Raw genomic sequence first — 17,730 nt, 5'->3', positions numbered from 1 at the left:
ACTGATTACGTTACAGGACTGTATTTTGCCTAAAGTCATTACTGATTACGTTACAGGACTGTATTTTGCCGAAAGTCATTATTGATTAAGTTACAGGACTGTATTTTGCCTAAAGTCGTTACTGATTAAGTTACAAGACTGTAGTTTGCCTAAAGTCGTTACTGATTAAGTTACAGGACTGTAGTTTGCCTAAAGTCATTACTGATTAAGTTACAGGACTGTAGTTTGCCTAAAGTCATTACTGATTAAGTTACAGGACTGTAGTTTGCCTAAAGTCATTACTGATTAAGTTACAGGACTGTAGTTTGCCTAAAGTCATTACTGATTAAGTTACAGGACTGTAGTTTGCCTAAAGTCATTACTGATTAAGTTACAGGACTGTAGTTTGCCTAAAGTCATTACTGATTAAGTTACAGGACTGTATTTTGCCTAAAGTCAATACTGATTAAGTTACAGGACTGTATTTTGCCTAAAGGCATTACTGATTAAGTTACAGGACTGTATTTTGCCTAAAGTCATTACTGATTAAGTTACAGGACTGTATTTTGCCTAAAGTCATTATTGATTAAGTTACAGGACTGTATTTTGCCTAAAGTCATTACTGATTAAGTTACAGGACTGTAGTTTGCCTAAAGTCGTTACTGATTAAGTTACAAGACTGTAGTTTGCCTAAAGTCGTTACTGATTAAGTTACAGGACTGTAGTTTGCCTAAAGTCATTACTGATTAAGTTACAGGACTGTAGTTTGCCTAAAGTCATTACTGATTAAGTTACAGGACTGTAGTTTGCCTAAAGTCATTACTGATTAAGTTACAGGACTGTAGTTTGCCTAAAGTCATTACTGATTAAGTTACAGGACTGTAGTTTGCCTAAAGTCATTACTGATTAAGTTACAGGACTGTAGTTTGCCTAAAGTCATTACTGATTAAGTTACAGGACTGTATTTTGCCTAAAGTCAATACTGATTAAGTTACAGGACTGTATTTTGCCTAAAGTCATTACTGATTAAGTTACAGGACTGTATTTTGCCTAAAGTCATTACTGATTAAGTTACAGGACTGTATTTTGCCTAAAGTCATTATTGATTAAGTTACAGGACTGTATTTTGCCTAAAGTCATTATTGCAAACCATTATTACTCTTTTCTTTTTCTTTTTTTACAAATTATTCTTATTGGCAGCTACTTTTCTACAAATACACTCTTTACATTACTACAAACCTTTAATTTCTCAGTTTTTTAACAAAGTAAAATTTTAGTTGGTAGTTAACCAAACCAACTGTAAATACAGTTAAATTTGGTCACTTTCTTTAGACATTACTTATATTTTTTGAAAAGCTCCTAGAATAAAATGTCCACTTTTAAAATTCATGTACTGTGGCCAGCTGCACTCTCTGCTGGCAAAGCATTAAACAAATTATTCCAGGTTACATCTCTTTACAGTACCAGTCACTCCCATTCTGTCATCCCAGGAGGTTTGGGCGTAAGGTCATAGAGAATCCGGGACACACCTGGAACTGCTTGTATTTCAGCTACCATCTTATTCAAAACCTAAAATACAATGTTAAGCATACATTGAAATTATTCACATTGTTCATAGTGATTATTTAGGTTTGAATACAATAAAAAATAGCAATTTTTTTTATAAAAAAAGTTTCAAGAATATTTATTTAATCACTAGGAACTTAAAAAGGAATTTCACTTTCTGCTGGTTATTTTGATGAAAACATTAAATCATTTACTCGCACTGCACGCACAGGCACCAACAATCGAGACAACAACAGTGAGAATCATTTACTCGCACTGCACGCACAGGCACCAACAACCGAGACAACAACAGTGAGAATCATTTACTCGCACTGTACGCACAGGCACCAACAACCGAGACAACAACAGTGAGAATCATTTACTCGCACTGTACGCACTGGCACAAACAACCGAGACAACAACAGTGAGAATCATTTACTCCCACTGTACGCACAGGCACAAACAACCGAGAAAACAACAGTGAGAATCATTTAGTTACACATGCAAAGTTTTTTGTATCTTGGGTAAGGGAGAAACGTGAAAAATGTAAGATACAAAAACTTCCTGAATAGGGAACGATTATTGTGTTAGTATATTATTGCCTACCTCCAATGATAAATGTTTACCGGGCGTGGCTGGAATTCCCATCACATAATTGTGTGATATAAAAGTCCGGATCACAACTGACCGCTGACAAGATGGCTGTCTTGAGACAACATCACGGTCAAAATGAATAGGAATAAGAACAGCAGTCATCTGAGAAATTTTATTGTAGTAGCCACTAGAATGGAGTATGTTCTGTGCCAAAAAATCAGCTTGTCTTAAAGTACTCAAAACCCCTGTGGTGAGGAAGGTTGGAGTGATATCCAGCACAGGAAACTGGACTGCATCTCCACATATGTATACAACTCTATGAGAGAAACATTCTGTTAGCATAAAAAACTCTGGATTCTTTCTATATAAAGAAACTAGGTAACATGAAACTGGATAGTGCACATATAAAAGAAATAATCCATATACAGTACTTGTTACAAGATAGATTTAGATAAAAAACAAAAACTAGTGAAGAGAAAAGTTTCTAAAAACCTTTGTGTGCTTACAATAACAACAAGCGTGGTTCAAAGGCTGCAGTTTTTAAAAAAACTTTGTGCAAAGCTGCATGAAGGCTATCTGCACTAGCCATCCCTAATTTAGCAGTGTAAGTCTTACACTGAAGGAAGGCAGCTAGTCATTACTACCCATTGCCAACTTTTGGACTATTCTTTTACTAATGCATAATAGGATTGACCATCACATTATATTGCCCCCATGGCTGAAAAAACAAGCATGTTTGGTGTGACAGGGATTTGAATCAACAACCCTCAAATTGTGAGCCAAGTGCCCTAACCACCTGGCCGTTCTGTGCCTTAAAGGCTGCAATCACCTCCAATAAACAGTTACAATAACTTAAGATACACAATTAAGTGTTCAATGATATTTCATTTTTATTTTTCCTATTTCTGTAAGATGAAACAATACCTCTAAATGCCATAAGATTAACACTGAACATTTACAAGTAGCCTATCTTTCCCTGTTCAGACACCCACGACAGATGCACGTTATACCACAGAATACATATCTTAACCTGAATTCATAGAAGTAACGATATTTATTTGGTGTCCTTTCATACTCAAGTCAAATTCCAGTATTAATGAACCAAATATTTTGATAAAGAGAGGAAATGAAAATAATGTTTGTATATAGGCAACAGATAAACAATGAAAACAGTTACAATGTTGGCAAAACTAAGCCAAATTTTATTACTTTATAAACTAGGTACAGCCAGTCTCTGACTTCTGTACCTGCAAGGCTAAGTTAAAGTTATAAATGTTTATATTTGCCATTGTATCATTTTTTTGTATCATGTCCCCTCTTTTATTATAAACTAAAATACTTATTGAAATTGTGTGAAATCTCGCATAAACTTACAAGCTAACATCTAGTTTCTGCTTAAAAACATTCATACAATTTGATTTAGCATTTCTATCACTACCATTTAGATCGTGAAATATCTAAAATTTTGTTGTTAGTGTTTTCTTATAGCAAAACCACACCAGGCTGTCCGCTGAATCCATCAAGGGGAATTGAACCCATGATTTTAATGCTGTAAATCTATAGACTTACTTCTGTACCAGAAGGGGACTTTTGTTGTCAGACTTTATTTTGAAAAAACAACAACAAACATTCAAAATACTTTCCTTGTTTTACAAGTTGAAATATTTCATTGTTGATGAAAGTTTCATTCTGCACTTATTTTGATAACGTATTCTGCTAATTACAATATCTGCCAATTGCAACCATAAATAAGAGAAAACAGAGGAAAAACCTACAAAGTTTTACTAGTAATTTAGACAAAGGTAAACTGACAAATAACAAATTACAATCATAATGAAGTGGTTTATTTTAGAGAATATACTATGTTAAACAGAACACTGGTCCATTGAAATGTACACTCTCCAAAATAAAACTACTCCATTATGCTTATAAACTGTTATGTCAGTGTAATATGGTTTGATGCCCAGGGTGGCTTAGATATTGTTGTTTTTTAGTAAATATCAATTAATAGTTTATTTTCAATAGATAATAAAAGTTATTTTACTTGTATGCCTTATTTGACTATTATAAACTTAGCAATAATATTCAATAAATAAGAATATAACTCATTGGAACATTTTGTCATTATAATTTGTGTTTACTAAACCTAAATAAATTTGTCTGGTGTTTTATCAAAAAAGAAACCTTTTTGTAGCTTTCAAACAGATATAATTTAACACAAAAACATTTGAAAGAATGAAAGGAATGCATATATAACTATGAATAAACTCCCAGATTTGTGGTTTGTTTAGAAATTTTCTTAAAACTTCCATTAGACTTTTGTTCTCCCCTACAGAAGCTCTCAGTAGTCAGTATTTTGAAAAACACAAAAATTACTGTTCAACCCACTCTACACTGAAGCACATAATAGAAAGAGATGATAGTTTATTAGAAAGTGTAAACAATGCTTTGTGTGATCAGAAAAATTCTTTAAAAAAAGTGAAAGGATAAACATGCTGTGTTGCTTAAAGTCAGCTCTTCAGAGCTGCCCAGAAATGAAAGTTGAAACTTTTATTCTTTGCAAATTATTGTAAATTTAACAAAATAAAATATCAAGTTTAAATATTTGAGTTAAAAATTGTTGAAAGAATTACAATTATTATTTCAATTTAAACTTTGATTCAATACGAAAGTGTCCATTTGACATATGAAGAGTGCTCTGTGGTATGGAACACTGCATGGGCTCCGACAGATTTATATGAATTCTATTTGTTACATTGTTTTATGTATTATAGCTTAGAACTGCATCTTCAGATATGTTCTCTTAAAACTTACTCTAATAATCAAAGTACTTATAACTGTAAATGGCTAAAAATAATTATATATTAGACCAATGAAGGAGAAATGAAATTCAAGAGGTCACTAATTTCTTAATAGAGAAAAGACCAAAGGTACAAGAACAATTTGCACGAACTCCATAACTTTGAAATGACACCCTAGAGGGAAGACAGCTAGTTAGTGACACATACTGATGACTGGTAGTTCACATTAAGGTAACTCAAAAAGAGATTAATGCCAAAATGTAGTCTTCTGCCAACTTTATAACATGATGTACCTGGTACTTTATCTTGAAATAAATTATTCTTTACATATTAGTGTATAAACAAGAAAATGTAAAATTTGTGCAGTGAATTCATGATAATATAAAGATGCACTCATGTATTAAAAACATAAAAATATTCATATACAAGCTTATTTGTTCTATCAAAATAGCTTGTAGAAATACTGACAGTCACCTGTTAATGTTATGGGCAATCCTCGGAATTAGTTTGGCTAATTCCATTATATCTTCCCAATTTCTTGGTTCTTTGTTACTTGAAAGGCCTAGTGCATAGCTGTAAGTTCGTTTTCCCATCTGAAGAGGTTAGCATAATATAAAAAGTCAGCATTGGCTGTAAAAATTATAGATTAGATCCTTCTCTTAAATTATATCAATATTTAAATAATATAATATATTTAAAAATTTTCCCTCTTCAACTTACACTTTTTACAAGAAACTAATCATATTAAAATTACTTCTTTGTAAACACAAAATCTGCTATAATTTAAACCAATTTCTTTATACAATTTTTAACTACCAAATCTTTGTATTTGGAGTAAAATCCTACGTTATTTATTAATTTTTATTTTGGTAACAACATGTACAAACAATAAAATGTTTAGTATATTAATTTTTGCCAACACATTACAAACCCGAGAAACTTGGTCTTCACGTTTCTTTTATAAGCAAATTTATTAAAAACCTAGAAAACTTTTCCTTACATGCCTCACCTTTTTCACATTGTCAGAGTAACAAAGAATTTTCCCAACATGGTAAAAAGAGCTGTGATTAAAACCTGTATTAGTATTAATATTTTATTCATTTTTTCTCTCCTTTTCACTGCTAGAGTAAAATAATAAATCAATTTACCTGAACTCCCAAACTTTGAATGGGGATAAGTGTTGTTGTCAGCTCATACTCTTGAGACACTCTAATTAAAAAAAATTGCTCATCCTCATTTGTGGTATTTTGTACACGATTAATGAGTGCATGTTTCTAGAAGGGGTGTAAAAAAATATTGTTATTGAAGTTATTTGTGATTTGCCACAAGCAGTATTATTAATAATGAATCTCTACCATATAGCAATAAATCTTATCTCAAACCAAAAGAATTTCTTTTTTTTAAAGTTCATTTCATATTGTAGCCATGGAATATCTGGCTACAGGTTGTGGTTCACATTTTAAATATAAGGCCATAATGACATTGCAAAAGATAATTACAAAGTGAGGAAGTACTCAAGTAGGATAAAATTGTCCAATATTTCCTGTAATGATAGTGATCAGCACATCGAGTATTAAATTTGTTTGTTTTAAGCTACCTGGGGGTTATTTGCACTACCTGTCCCAGATTTTAAAGTTATAAAGGGAAGGCAGCTAGACAATATCACCTACCACCAACTCTTGGGCTACTCTTTACCAGTGAATAGTGGGATTGATTGATACATTGCAATGTTTTCATGGCTGAAAGAGTGAGTATGTTTAAGTGAGGGGGATTCAAAAGCAGGGCCTGCAGATTGCAAGTTGAATAACATAACCACCAGACCATGCAAAGTCCATTAAATAAGTGGTGGAAAGGAAACACTGCTAGGAGTGTCAAAGTAATGTAAATGTTTTTAAAAACTGAAAAGAAAGCCTTATTTCTTAGTAATGAATGGAGTTTTTAGTTGTACAAAAATGTTAAATTATTTTTTATAGGTAACTTGATCTGTAGCTATATTTAAAGATTATCCCTAATAGATGTAAAAAAAGATTAAATTCTAATATTTTCTTGGGTGAAATTTCCACAGTCCTTTTCAACTGTTTTACAAGGTGCCAATTCAAGAATTTTCTACCTGCAGTACTTTGAAAAATGTGTCTACTACAAACTCTGTTTATTGAACCACAATACTTAAACCATTTCCATATTACGTTCTTCGAGTATAACACATAACAAATTTCAAAGTCAATTTAAGAAAAAACAAAACTGTTTAACTGACAAGCAATCTTAAACCATTGTTCTTTCAAACTACAAAACATTTTATTATATTCTGTTAACTGCTGCACGTAGAACAACTGTTCTTTTTTTTAAAAGGTAAAATTAAATCGTTTAGTTTGGTTTGTTTTGAGTTTTGCGCAAAGTTACACGAGGGTTATTTGCACTAGCCATCTAATTTAGCAGTGTAAGACTAAAGGGAAGGCAGCTAGTCATCACCACTCACTGCCAACTCTTGGGCTACTCTTTTACCAAAGAATAGTGAGATTGACCGTCACATTATAATGCCCCAATGGCTGAAAGGACAAACACGTTTGGTGTGACGGGGGATTCAAACCCACGATCCTCGGATTACGAGTTGAGTGCCTTGACTACCTTGCAATGCCAGAGAAAATTAAATTCTAAACTCCCCCATGTAAACACAAAATAACACATTACTATGACATTTATTCAATATGTACATTTATCTGACAAATTAAGACAATTGTCCTTAACTAACATTAAGAACATACTTAAATTTATGGATAAAACAAGAGTTACGACAATGTAAAGTTAACAAACAATATGTGACATAATTATGTAACTTAAAAAGAAAAGATTTAATTATGAAGTTAGTGTTAACTCTTGTTAATTCATAAATTTATGTTTTACTTACTTTTTCAAGAGAATTACCATAATTTACAATAACTTTAGCCAAAACACTAGTTTCTGAAAAGTCTTTCTCCATGTAAGCATCATCTGCACATATAACACGAATAGCTAGACCTGGACCTGCAGATAAATAATAAAAAGTGTGTGAGATTAATTTTTGTTGCTTCAATTTTTTCATCTTATCTATGCATAAAAATGGGTTCAATGAGCGGAATTCAAGTTAACCCCAACCCACAAAATGGGTTCAATGAGCAGAATTCAAGTTAATCCAGACCCACAAAAATGGGTTCAATGAGCAGAATGCAAGTTAACCCAAATCCTCTACTGAATGGCATTACTAAAATAGTGGAAAAAAAAAGGTTTTCTTTGAATTTCTTACTTAAGAAGGTCTAAACTGCATAATAACACCTTTATAAAATACGTTTTGGTAGGTTATAAATAGGTATGTTACTTTAAAGCAACATTCTTCAATTGAGGAATGAACAAAAATAATTACATGGTTTATTTTTTTCTGTTTCCTGTAAGTAATGAGCATTTAACTTATATAGAAGAAGCATTTGTTTGTGTATTATAAAACAAAGATAAAATTACAATGTTGTTACATTACACTGTAGAATAACAAGTTAATTTAATAAATCAGGCAACAGTTTATATGTATGCATCCAATAAAATACTGTAGAAATTTATTTACAGGAAGTGTTTTAGTTTAGATTGAAGGATGTTAACCCAGACCATAAATAAACCTTTTAGGATAGCTGTGAATTTGTAATTCAAACAAACAAACACACATTATTTGTTAAAGTAAACAAATTATAATAAGAAAATACATTTATTAAAAATAAGAACTGTTGGTACTCGGGTGTAGCTAGTTTGATTGTTTTTTGTTCAAGTATTAATAACTCTTCTTATTGGCCAATGAATTAAAACTTTACATGAAAGTGAAAAAAACCCAGAATAATATCAGAATGAAGCATCCATTTGAGGCATATTTAGAAGAAACCTGCAAACTGTGATGAGAAAACCCTATATTATATTGTAATTAAGTTTCACTGCAGAAAAAGCTTGAAAATAGCAAATAAATATTTATTACATAACATAACATTTCACAACTGGTTAAAAAAAAAGAAACAAGACACATATGTTTTACCTTAAAAAGTTAAAACAATTTTTCACAATACATTTAAAGTATATAAATTGAATCTATTATAATAATGCTCAATTTTTGTCTGTCCTGAAAATGCAGGCACATTTCACTTGAATGAATGTAAACAAAAGATAGATGTGAGCATACTTTAGTAGATGCTTTATACAACAACATATTAAAAGCTTAAAGGTTTTTTTTTAAACATCTGAAGTTTATTTATTGATAGCACTGAGTAAGATAAAGTTTACGAATTAGAATTTTTTAATATTATTCTAGAAACCCTCTGTTTAAAGAAGTACTGTTACAATAAAGATATTAATCTGACCACAAATGTTTTGTGCATCTCTACTACTTTTAATAAATATGTAAATGAGAAATGAACTATCTGCTGGAAAGTCTTTGGTCATTACTATTATAAGTTTGAGTTAAAGTTTCTGAATTTCAAAGGACACTTCTCAATAAGACTAAAGAATTTCATAAAATAAAAACACATACTAGGAAATGAATGTCTGTTGTAACTTTCTGTAGGTAACCCTAAATGTTTCCCTAAAACTCGAACTTCCTCTTCGTGGAAATCTTTCAATGGCTCTAAAACCGTTTCGCCTTCTCTTAAAAGATGCATAAATTGTGCATCATCATGTTGAGTTATGACTTCACTAATATCGTGGCTGGCAAACTTAGTGACACTTTCTATTAGGTCTGGTCGCAAGGTACCTTCAAGAAGAGTTACATTCAATTGAAATATATTAAAAGTCAAATCTATATAATATTCTATAAAATAACTTCTTTTTATTCAGAACAACTAAACATTTCTTTAACCTACATAATTTTACATCACCAAAACTGAATTAAATCAAGATATTCTTATTTGCAATGAAGCTCATATCATAAAAACATTGTTCTTGGGTAGATACAGATACATTAGTTGCCATTTTATATTACTTCTTAATACAAAAGAAAAAGACCCCTTTTTTCCAAAAGAAGTTCTCATAATGGAGCTGTTAAGATTTTTAATAAAACACATTTTTAAAAATGTTTAATACAATATTTCTTAAGCTGTGTAAACACTAAATATTTCACAAATAAATAATTTTTTTTTGAAACATTGTAACACAGAAGTGGTATTTGCAGAACTGACTTAAAAATGACAACCATATATACTTCAATTATTAAGGATCATAGTTTCACAAGTAAGATCGTCAGCATCATGAGATATCTGTGACATCTACAGTTTTCTTTGTTTTTCTTTTCCCCTCACTTCTGTAATTATGAAGTCTCACCAAATAATGATGGCAAGTATCAATGAATAACAAAGGTAATTTAAACTTTAATGGAAAGTATGGATTGTTGTTACAATAAAAAAAAGTACACAAACAACTGATACAAGCTGAATAGATTTTAAAATGACTTGGCTGGCAGATTTAGACCAATCTGTACAATTAGTATCAACTTTACTTTATCATGTACCTTTTTTTATTACAGCAATAATCCTTACTTCGCAACAAACATTTTTCTCCATTTGTTTGTTCAATTTTTATACAGATGCCCACAGACAAGTCAAGTAAGCCTGGGTAATGACAGTCTGAGCAGTGTGGGAGCTATACTTACCGATATGATCAAGGTAAGTAGCGGGCAAAAAAGTTGCTATTTTAGAAAGTTCTTAATTGTAAACAACATTTTTAGTTTGGGATTGTGATTAAAATATCATAACCAATACTTTGAATGGCTTGTTTTTCACGTAGGAATTGGATAGGTCGGTTTTTCAACACATGAATTATTTGGAAACCTCTGTACTTAATAATAGTATTTGGTTAAATGAGTCACCTGTTACTAAAAACGAGGTAAAAGCAAAGACTGGAAAACTTTCAGGTGTTACATCTTCACTCTAAAGGTACAAAAAAATGACACAAAGTTTATATGGACAGAGACAGAGTTCTATGTATGATGTGAAAAGTTTATCAAAATTCAACAATTTAATATTATGTTGTACTAATAAGCAAGTTACTGCAGAAGCTATGGGAAGAAGGAAAAAAAAATACTTGAAATTTCATAAATGCTACCTCAAATATACACAGTTCTTACCTTGACCAAGGTAAATATTTTCAGGCTTTAACTGGAGTTCTAAAATAATATCCTTCACTACCTGTGATTTGATATTAAAAAAAACGTTTATTTTACATGCAGACAAATTCTACATTCAAAATGAGAATGAGCAAATATACATTTTTTATGGTTAAAATTTAAGATAAAACTTTTGACATATATATATTTTCTCAGTCTCTGAAATTGCAAAAGAGAAAAATTCTGCTTTGTTTCACCACTACCTGGAATGTTATACATACTTTTGTTTTTATCTTAGGCCTAATACGTGACCAACATGCTGGTTTATTTGCTACCTGAAATTTTATGTACTGTTTTAATACATGATTAAAATTTATTAGTTGATTACTATACTTTAAAACTTTTATCCTTCAAAACACCACAAGATCAAAAGTTTAGTGTAGTTGAATACACACTGAATAAAAAATACAATTTATGGAGTCAAGTATCTTACAACCAATCCTATCATTTGTGGACTTTACCTGCCCATTAGCCAAGCGTTTGTAAAATGTTAAAAAAAAAGAAAACAGACTTGTATGGTGTTTACTTTTATCTGCATAACAGTCAATGATTGTATTATTGGAGTCACTTTCAGAGATTTTACGAACCTGTCCATCAAATTATTGTAATAGCTAATAAATATGCACGAGTCACATATATTGGCTCACAGTAGAATGCTGAGCAAATAATAATAAAATGAAACCAAAAGCTTGTTTTATTTGATTACTAATGGAAATTTTATGAATAAATTATTTTCTATCTTCAAAGTAGCAGTTGATCTTGGATGAAATGAAACAATTTCTGTCACAGAGACTTCTTTTATTCAAAGATTTAAGAGAGGTCAAGTTTTACAAGAATACATAAATAATATATATGCACACACACACACATACATACATAAAAAATTTATATAAAATGGGCTATAAAGAATCAGAAATGTATATACGTGTAAACATGTTGGATATGAATATTCACGTGTGTGCGAAAAACATTTGACACACATTGCACAAAACTATTAAATATGATAAACACCCAAGTTACACAGATGATACATTTCGCAATATAATTGACTGGTTCATGAGTAAAACAGCAAGTGGATAAATAAATACGTGTCAAGTTAATGTGTACAGAAAACAAACAGTTTTGACTTTTAACCTAAAAAATAATTAGAATCTTGAAATGTAATGTATCATTGAGGGAATGTTAAAAATTATGCAAGAAAAAACATTCACAGGCTTGTCACATAAAAAAGTACTTAATATTTAGATTTGATAAACCCCACTTGGAGGGAGCAAGTGCAATGCCATATTGGGGAGTCAAGTTAAATACTGTTGAAAATGTTCTAGCTACATTAAAAATAACATTTTGTTTAAAATGATAAATTTTTGACAGCAAGGCCGTGCTCATTTCGCCCTGGCAACAGTAACACAACTGCTCAGCGCAAGCTCGTTAGACAGGTCGGGTTAGATATACTCTGTGCGCATGTAAGTAATAATATAATAAACATTATCAGTTTGGATGAATTTGACAAAAAAAAACAACACGTTTTCTTCATGACTGAATGAGAGTTAGTTTTGAAACTCTTAAAAGCTTTGATAGAACTGTTTTTTTTCAATTTTAAAGAAAAATAAAGATATACTTTTATGTGTCAGAAATATACAATAAGCTTATATTTCAATGTTTTCTTACTGCTCTAAATCTATGCATAGCTAGTTTATGTAATGTAGTTCTCAAATGTATATTTTCAGTTTACAGTGTACCAGGAGCTGGAAGCAATTTTAAAGGGTTAGTTTAGTTACAAGCTCATTTTATTTCATAAAATAACAATTCTGCTTGCATACCAAGTATATTAAGAAATGTTATGCAAACTAGCACTTTCCAGACTGGAGAAGTGTCACAGATATTTTGAAATACTTAACACAATTGTATTACACTTACTATGTGGATACTAAATAGTATCTGGCTTTGATTTTAATAGAAATAAATTTAAAATTTATACAATTTAACACCAACAATATTTTCAAGAATAAGAAGGACATTTACAGAAACAAGACATTTCCAGATTGTTGGTTCATTCTCAAGTTTGCTAAGTTTCCAATTAGATCCCTTTGGGTATCTTTAAAAGAGCACTGGGTAATCACTTTACTAAATATTGACTTAAACTGTTTATAATTAAAACAAAAATCAAACCATATATAAATGTTGTATGTACTTATTTTCAAAGCTGTGCTTCATGAGTATTTTATTCAGATTACATGAAGACAACATAAAAAGGTGAGAACAAGCTATCAATTCTAAAGTATGTTGTGCAAGTGTGAACTTGGCACCTGAAAGGTTATCACTGGTCAACTTCAGGTTAACTGGTTATTTGGAATTAAGCAAAAAGCTAAACAATGGGCTATCTGTGCTCCGAGTACCATGGGTATCGAAACCCGGTTTCTAACAGCGTGAGCCTGCAGACATACTGCTGTGCCACTGGAGGGCAGTTGAGGTTAATTAAATACAAACACAAAACTATATTGTGCTAAACTTATTATGACATGATCTGAAAATGTTAAATGCATACAAAAACAAGCAAGCCTCTACGTATGTACGTGACTTAGCTAACTGTAGTAATATAGAAACCTTAACAATACGAGAGGTATTAAAACAAGGAAGTCAAACCTATAAAAACTGAATTGCTTAAAAATGTATCCCCACTTTAGCTCAGACTAGCACACTTACAACGTCTTGCCAAAGTAGGGATAAGTTTTTGTTTCAGTACTTTTCATAGCATTAAACTTTCTATAGTACTACAGCTAGATAAGTTACTTATCTTTATGAAATTTAAAATCATTTATCATAACCATTTTCATTACCTTATTTTGGTGCACCTACAATACCTTGCATGAGGAATACATACATTCTATTAAATTTTACTTATTAGAATCTCTACCAGCCTACTCTCAAATCTAATTATAAGCTCAAAGTGACACATCTTCCATTTTATATATATTATTGTTTTCAGTACAGAAAAAGAAACATGGGGACCCCAGATACAGGAATTCCATGAGAAAAATAGAGCCATATGGTTCATTTTTTCCCCACATGTATTATATATTATATTATATTTTCTTATGTTTATGATGTTTCTTTTGATACACATATGGTTTAATGTATAGTCAAGTTTCATTTCTTACATAACTGACCTACTTCTAAATCCAAATTAATACACACGATGCAATATACTAAGCTGTAATTCAGGGTTAGATTCTTGCAATATGCACGGAAAAGTTATTTACTTTGCTTGAAAATCTGTAAAAATAGTGAAATTTCGTTTCACTCCATAAACACGTATGTAGTGATTGACACGGCTTTGCTGTTCAGCTAGTATTATGAAATAGTTATTGTTAATATTCAGATATTTTGTTTAGTGATGGTCCCTACTATCAATTAATGCTTTACTTAAATATTAATTGTAAAAAATTAGAAAAAAATTTATATAATGTAAAACAAGATCTAGTCTGACTGATTAGTGCTCTGTGACTATAAACCAATAGGTTCAACTACTATTCTTTAATTTTTTACCTGTCAGTTTTAATTTTTTTTTCTTGGATTTTAAACAAGCAACTGCAGTACATGACTTAGGGTTCATTTGCAATATAATTTTCATGTTAAAATTAAAAATAATTTTATTAATTTCAGTTTTCAAATAACCTCTAAAATGGTGGTTTCTAAACATTTTTCACTGACAACATCCTAACTTTTCTTCATTCATGTTAAATCCCTGCTGCCACTTGCAATATTTTTCTTATGTTCTTAATTATTATTAGTTTGGTGAAACTCTTGTAACACCCTTACCAACTTACACTGACACACTATTGTGTAGTGATTCTGTAAGATGTTACGTTTGTAAGTTAAAGGCTTTTATTTGTTCTTCTTGACAGTATAGACATACTGTGATGTTGTTAGACATGGGATTCTTCTATAGTAAGTGTCTGTGACTTGCTGGCAATAAATTGAAAAAACAACAACAACAAAAAAAACAAAAAAACAGCACTCCCTACACTTGTTTTCAAAATAATACATACAGACACACTGGAACTAGTTAAATGTATGTACAATAAACTCTTTACACTTTAGATTATCATAGGCATGTTATAAACACTATATAGTTCTCTATTACTATTACCAAACTAACTGATCATAATTTGCTTAAATTTTGTTGAGTTATCACGGTTGCTCCCTATACTTCTAAAATCATCTGCTCTTTTTTCATATTTAGGCCTACTTCCAATAAATGTCTACCTTTTATTAAAGCTCACAGAAGCTCACTATAGAACTCTTTTTGATGACGTAAACTATTCTTCTTATCTCATTCAACACCATTAAATTTGATTTGACTTTATTTCTCACCTGCTCTGTGTTTGTCTATGTGCAGTTTATATGTTTATCACTTAATTATCTGCCTGCTGTATTCTAGATAAATTTCATGTAACGTTTGATAACCTTGACACTAATGAGTTACAAACACAACATATGAATCTTATGGATTTACGTAACTAAATTTGTCATAATATTTACTTTAATAAAATAATTGCTTCTAACTCTGTTGTTATGAATAAAACTAGAGAATCATAAAATATTTGCTCACAAAATAAATAAATTAGTAATATGTACACCAAACAGTCTTTTCTATTATGACAGACACAGTTTGGAAACCACTGCTCTAAAATCTCCTCCATGGATAAGAAATTTCTTTGTTCCAGCAAAATTCTATATTTTCTCTACTCCAATACTGTATGGGCTTGGCTAATATGACCAACCTTGTAACCACAAATAAAAAGTATGAAATAAATGTAATTTACCCCTTTTTACTTTCTAGTATAACTGAAGATTTTAAAATAAAACTACAAATGTTTAACATAAATAGCATCAAGCCTGTAACAGTATTTGTCTGCTTGTACATTTTATAGGTTGGTTTAATTCTGTGTTAAAACTATTTCTCAACATGAAGGGTAACTGCCTTCCTGCAACTAGTTGGAGACAGTGAAATGCAGTTGGAGTTGAGACGTTGTGGGTTCAGGTCCTCAAATCTTAACCCTTACTTAATTCTCCTTTGTTGCTGGTGAAATTTTCATCAACATATGAATTTTACTTGACAGATGAAATATCTCCAACCCATTAGGGTGTTATGGCCACAGAAATGATCATTTATGATTTAGGGATGACAATAAGGAACGATAATGGAGACATAATTTTAAATTGCAGTTTTATTGTATTGTTTACATATGTATGTTTTAAAAATATATGTGGAACCATGCATCCAAGTTGTAAGTTTTTATCTGATACTTACACTTATAAATGTATCCCCAATTATTTTCTTCTTCTCTTCAGGATTTGTGGTCATACACAGCATTCTTGTAGTTCTTTTTCTCACTGGATCTTTCTTGTCGATGGGGAATGTAGTTGTTCCATTGTAAAACTGATGAGAGGCATCTACAACTGGAAAAAAATAAAACAAAAATTATTTAGCCTTCTCTGGGCAAACAGGGTTACTGAGAAAGAAAATATTTAGTATTTCCATTGGAAATCTGTTATGAAATGATGTTTTAAAAGCATTGAAATATTTACTTTTGGTGCTTATTTTATTTATTGTTTAACTGTGTCTAAAATCACATAAATGTACTCAGTTATTTTTTCAGTAAAATTAAATGTCGTGTCCGAGTGTTTCTGATAATTACATATTCATTTTCTCATATGTTCATAGAGACTCCGTACAAAGAAAGAAAGTACAATTAAAAAAGGAAAAATCAGAAAGCTCCATTTTATAAATACAGTTAGATCTAACATGTTTCACTGTTGAACAGCACGTGTGTTGACTGGTAGAAAGGAAATTTGAATTAGTATCTTGGCCAACACTAAGTGATATTTTTACCAACTAGATTTCTGGTTAAAACTTATCCTCTCTAATGATCATAGTTTGTCTTCAGTAGATACAAAATTCTTGAACCTGTACAAGTAATAATTCATACAGATAAAGTTTTTCAGCCATCTGAATAGTTCACCATCACAAAACTCCTAGCTTAGTGTACTAACTGTAATTAGCATCTTCTCATAAAAGAATATTTTTATATTATTAAAACAAGCATAATATAACATAAGACTATCACTAATGTTAAAGATCATCAAATGAAACAATTAAAAAACAAAACAAACATGTTTGTGGCTTGTTTCTAATTTTGTAAACTTTGCATAAGAATACTCTGTTCACCACTATGAGAATTTCTGCTACTTGTGTTCTTGGAAAACATACATTAGTGCTTACCTAAGTCTTTACTTTATAAACACAGACACAAGAAACCTTTCTTTCTTATCCTTTTAGCTGCTGGATCTACCTTGTTTTGAGGCTAAAGTTTTATTATTTACTGCCAAATCTACCAGTTTTGGCATCATAAAGACCTCTTGACACAAGCTTCTTGAAATAATCATTAAGAGAAAATTTAAGTCACTTGAATGATAAAACTTTGAATTAGTGTACTTAATAATGAATTCCAGGGCCTGGGATATATATAAGCCCATAACTGGAAATTGGCAAAACATATGTGTAAAGGCTTTACAGTTGATATCATATGGAATTGCAGAGAGATTAAAGTTCACACATTTTAACATTTTCTCTAGAAATTA

At 30.8% G+C, this 17,730-nt stretch overlaps 1 protein-coding gene across 6 annotated transcripts in view; it reads right to left on the bottom strand.

Annotated features, from left to right (window-relative positions):
* Window positions 1-1,140: 1,140 nt before the first annotated feature.
* The window catches only part of LOC143227832 (GMP synthase [glutamine-hydrolyzing]-like), a 39,917-nt gene continuing 23,327 nt past the window's right edge, over window positions 1,141-17,730 (bottom strand). For 3 of the 6 annotated variants that reach the window (XM_076459113.1, XM_076459111.1, XM_076459114.1), the window contains 8 exons: window positions 16,400-16,548; window positions 11,047-11,107; window positions 9,460-9,678; window positions 7,825-7,940; window positions 6,068-6,193; window positions 5,394-5,512; window positions 2,131-2,434; window positions 1,141-1,548 (listed from right to left, as the gene is read on the bottom strand). In XM_076459113.1, coding sequence (XP_076315228.1) covers window positions 1,447-1,548; window positions 2,131-2,434; window positions 5,394-5,512; window positions 6,068-6,193; window positions 7,825-7,940; window positions 9,460-9,678; window positions 11,047-11,107; window positions 16,400-16,548 — 1,196 coding nt within the window. In that variant the 3' untranslated portion in view covers window positions 1,141-1,446. Of the gene's footprint in view, window positions 1,549-2,130; window positions 2,435-5,393; window positions 5,550-6,067; window positions 6,194-7,824; window positions 7,941-9,459; window positions 9,679-11,046; window positions 11,108-16,399; window positions 16,549-17,730 lie in introns of all 6 variants that reach the window. The other 3 variants (XR_013015103.1, XR_013015104.1, XM_076459115.1) reach the window with 3 other exon arrangements.

Source organism: Tachypleus tridentatus, chromosome 10 (genome assembly GCF_004210375.1).
Source record: "Tachypleus tridentatus isolate NWPU-2018 chromosome 10, ASM421037v1, whole genome shotgun sequence".
Classification (NCBI taxonomy): Eukaryota; Metazoa; Arthropoda; class Merostomata; order Xiphosura; family Limulidae; genus Tachypleus; species Tachypleus tridentatus.
This window is presented reverse-complemented; position numbering and strand designations above follow the sequence as displayed.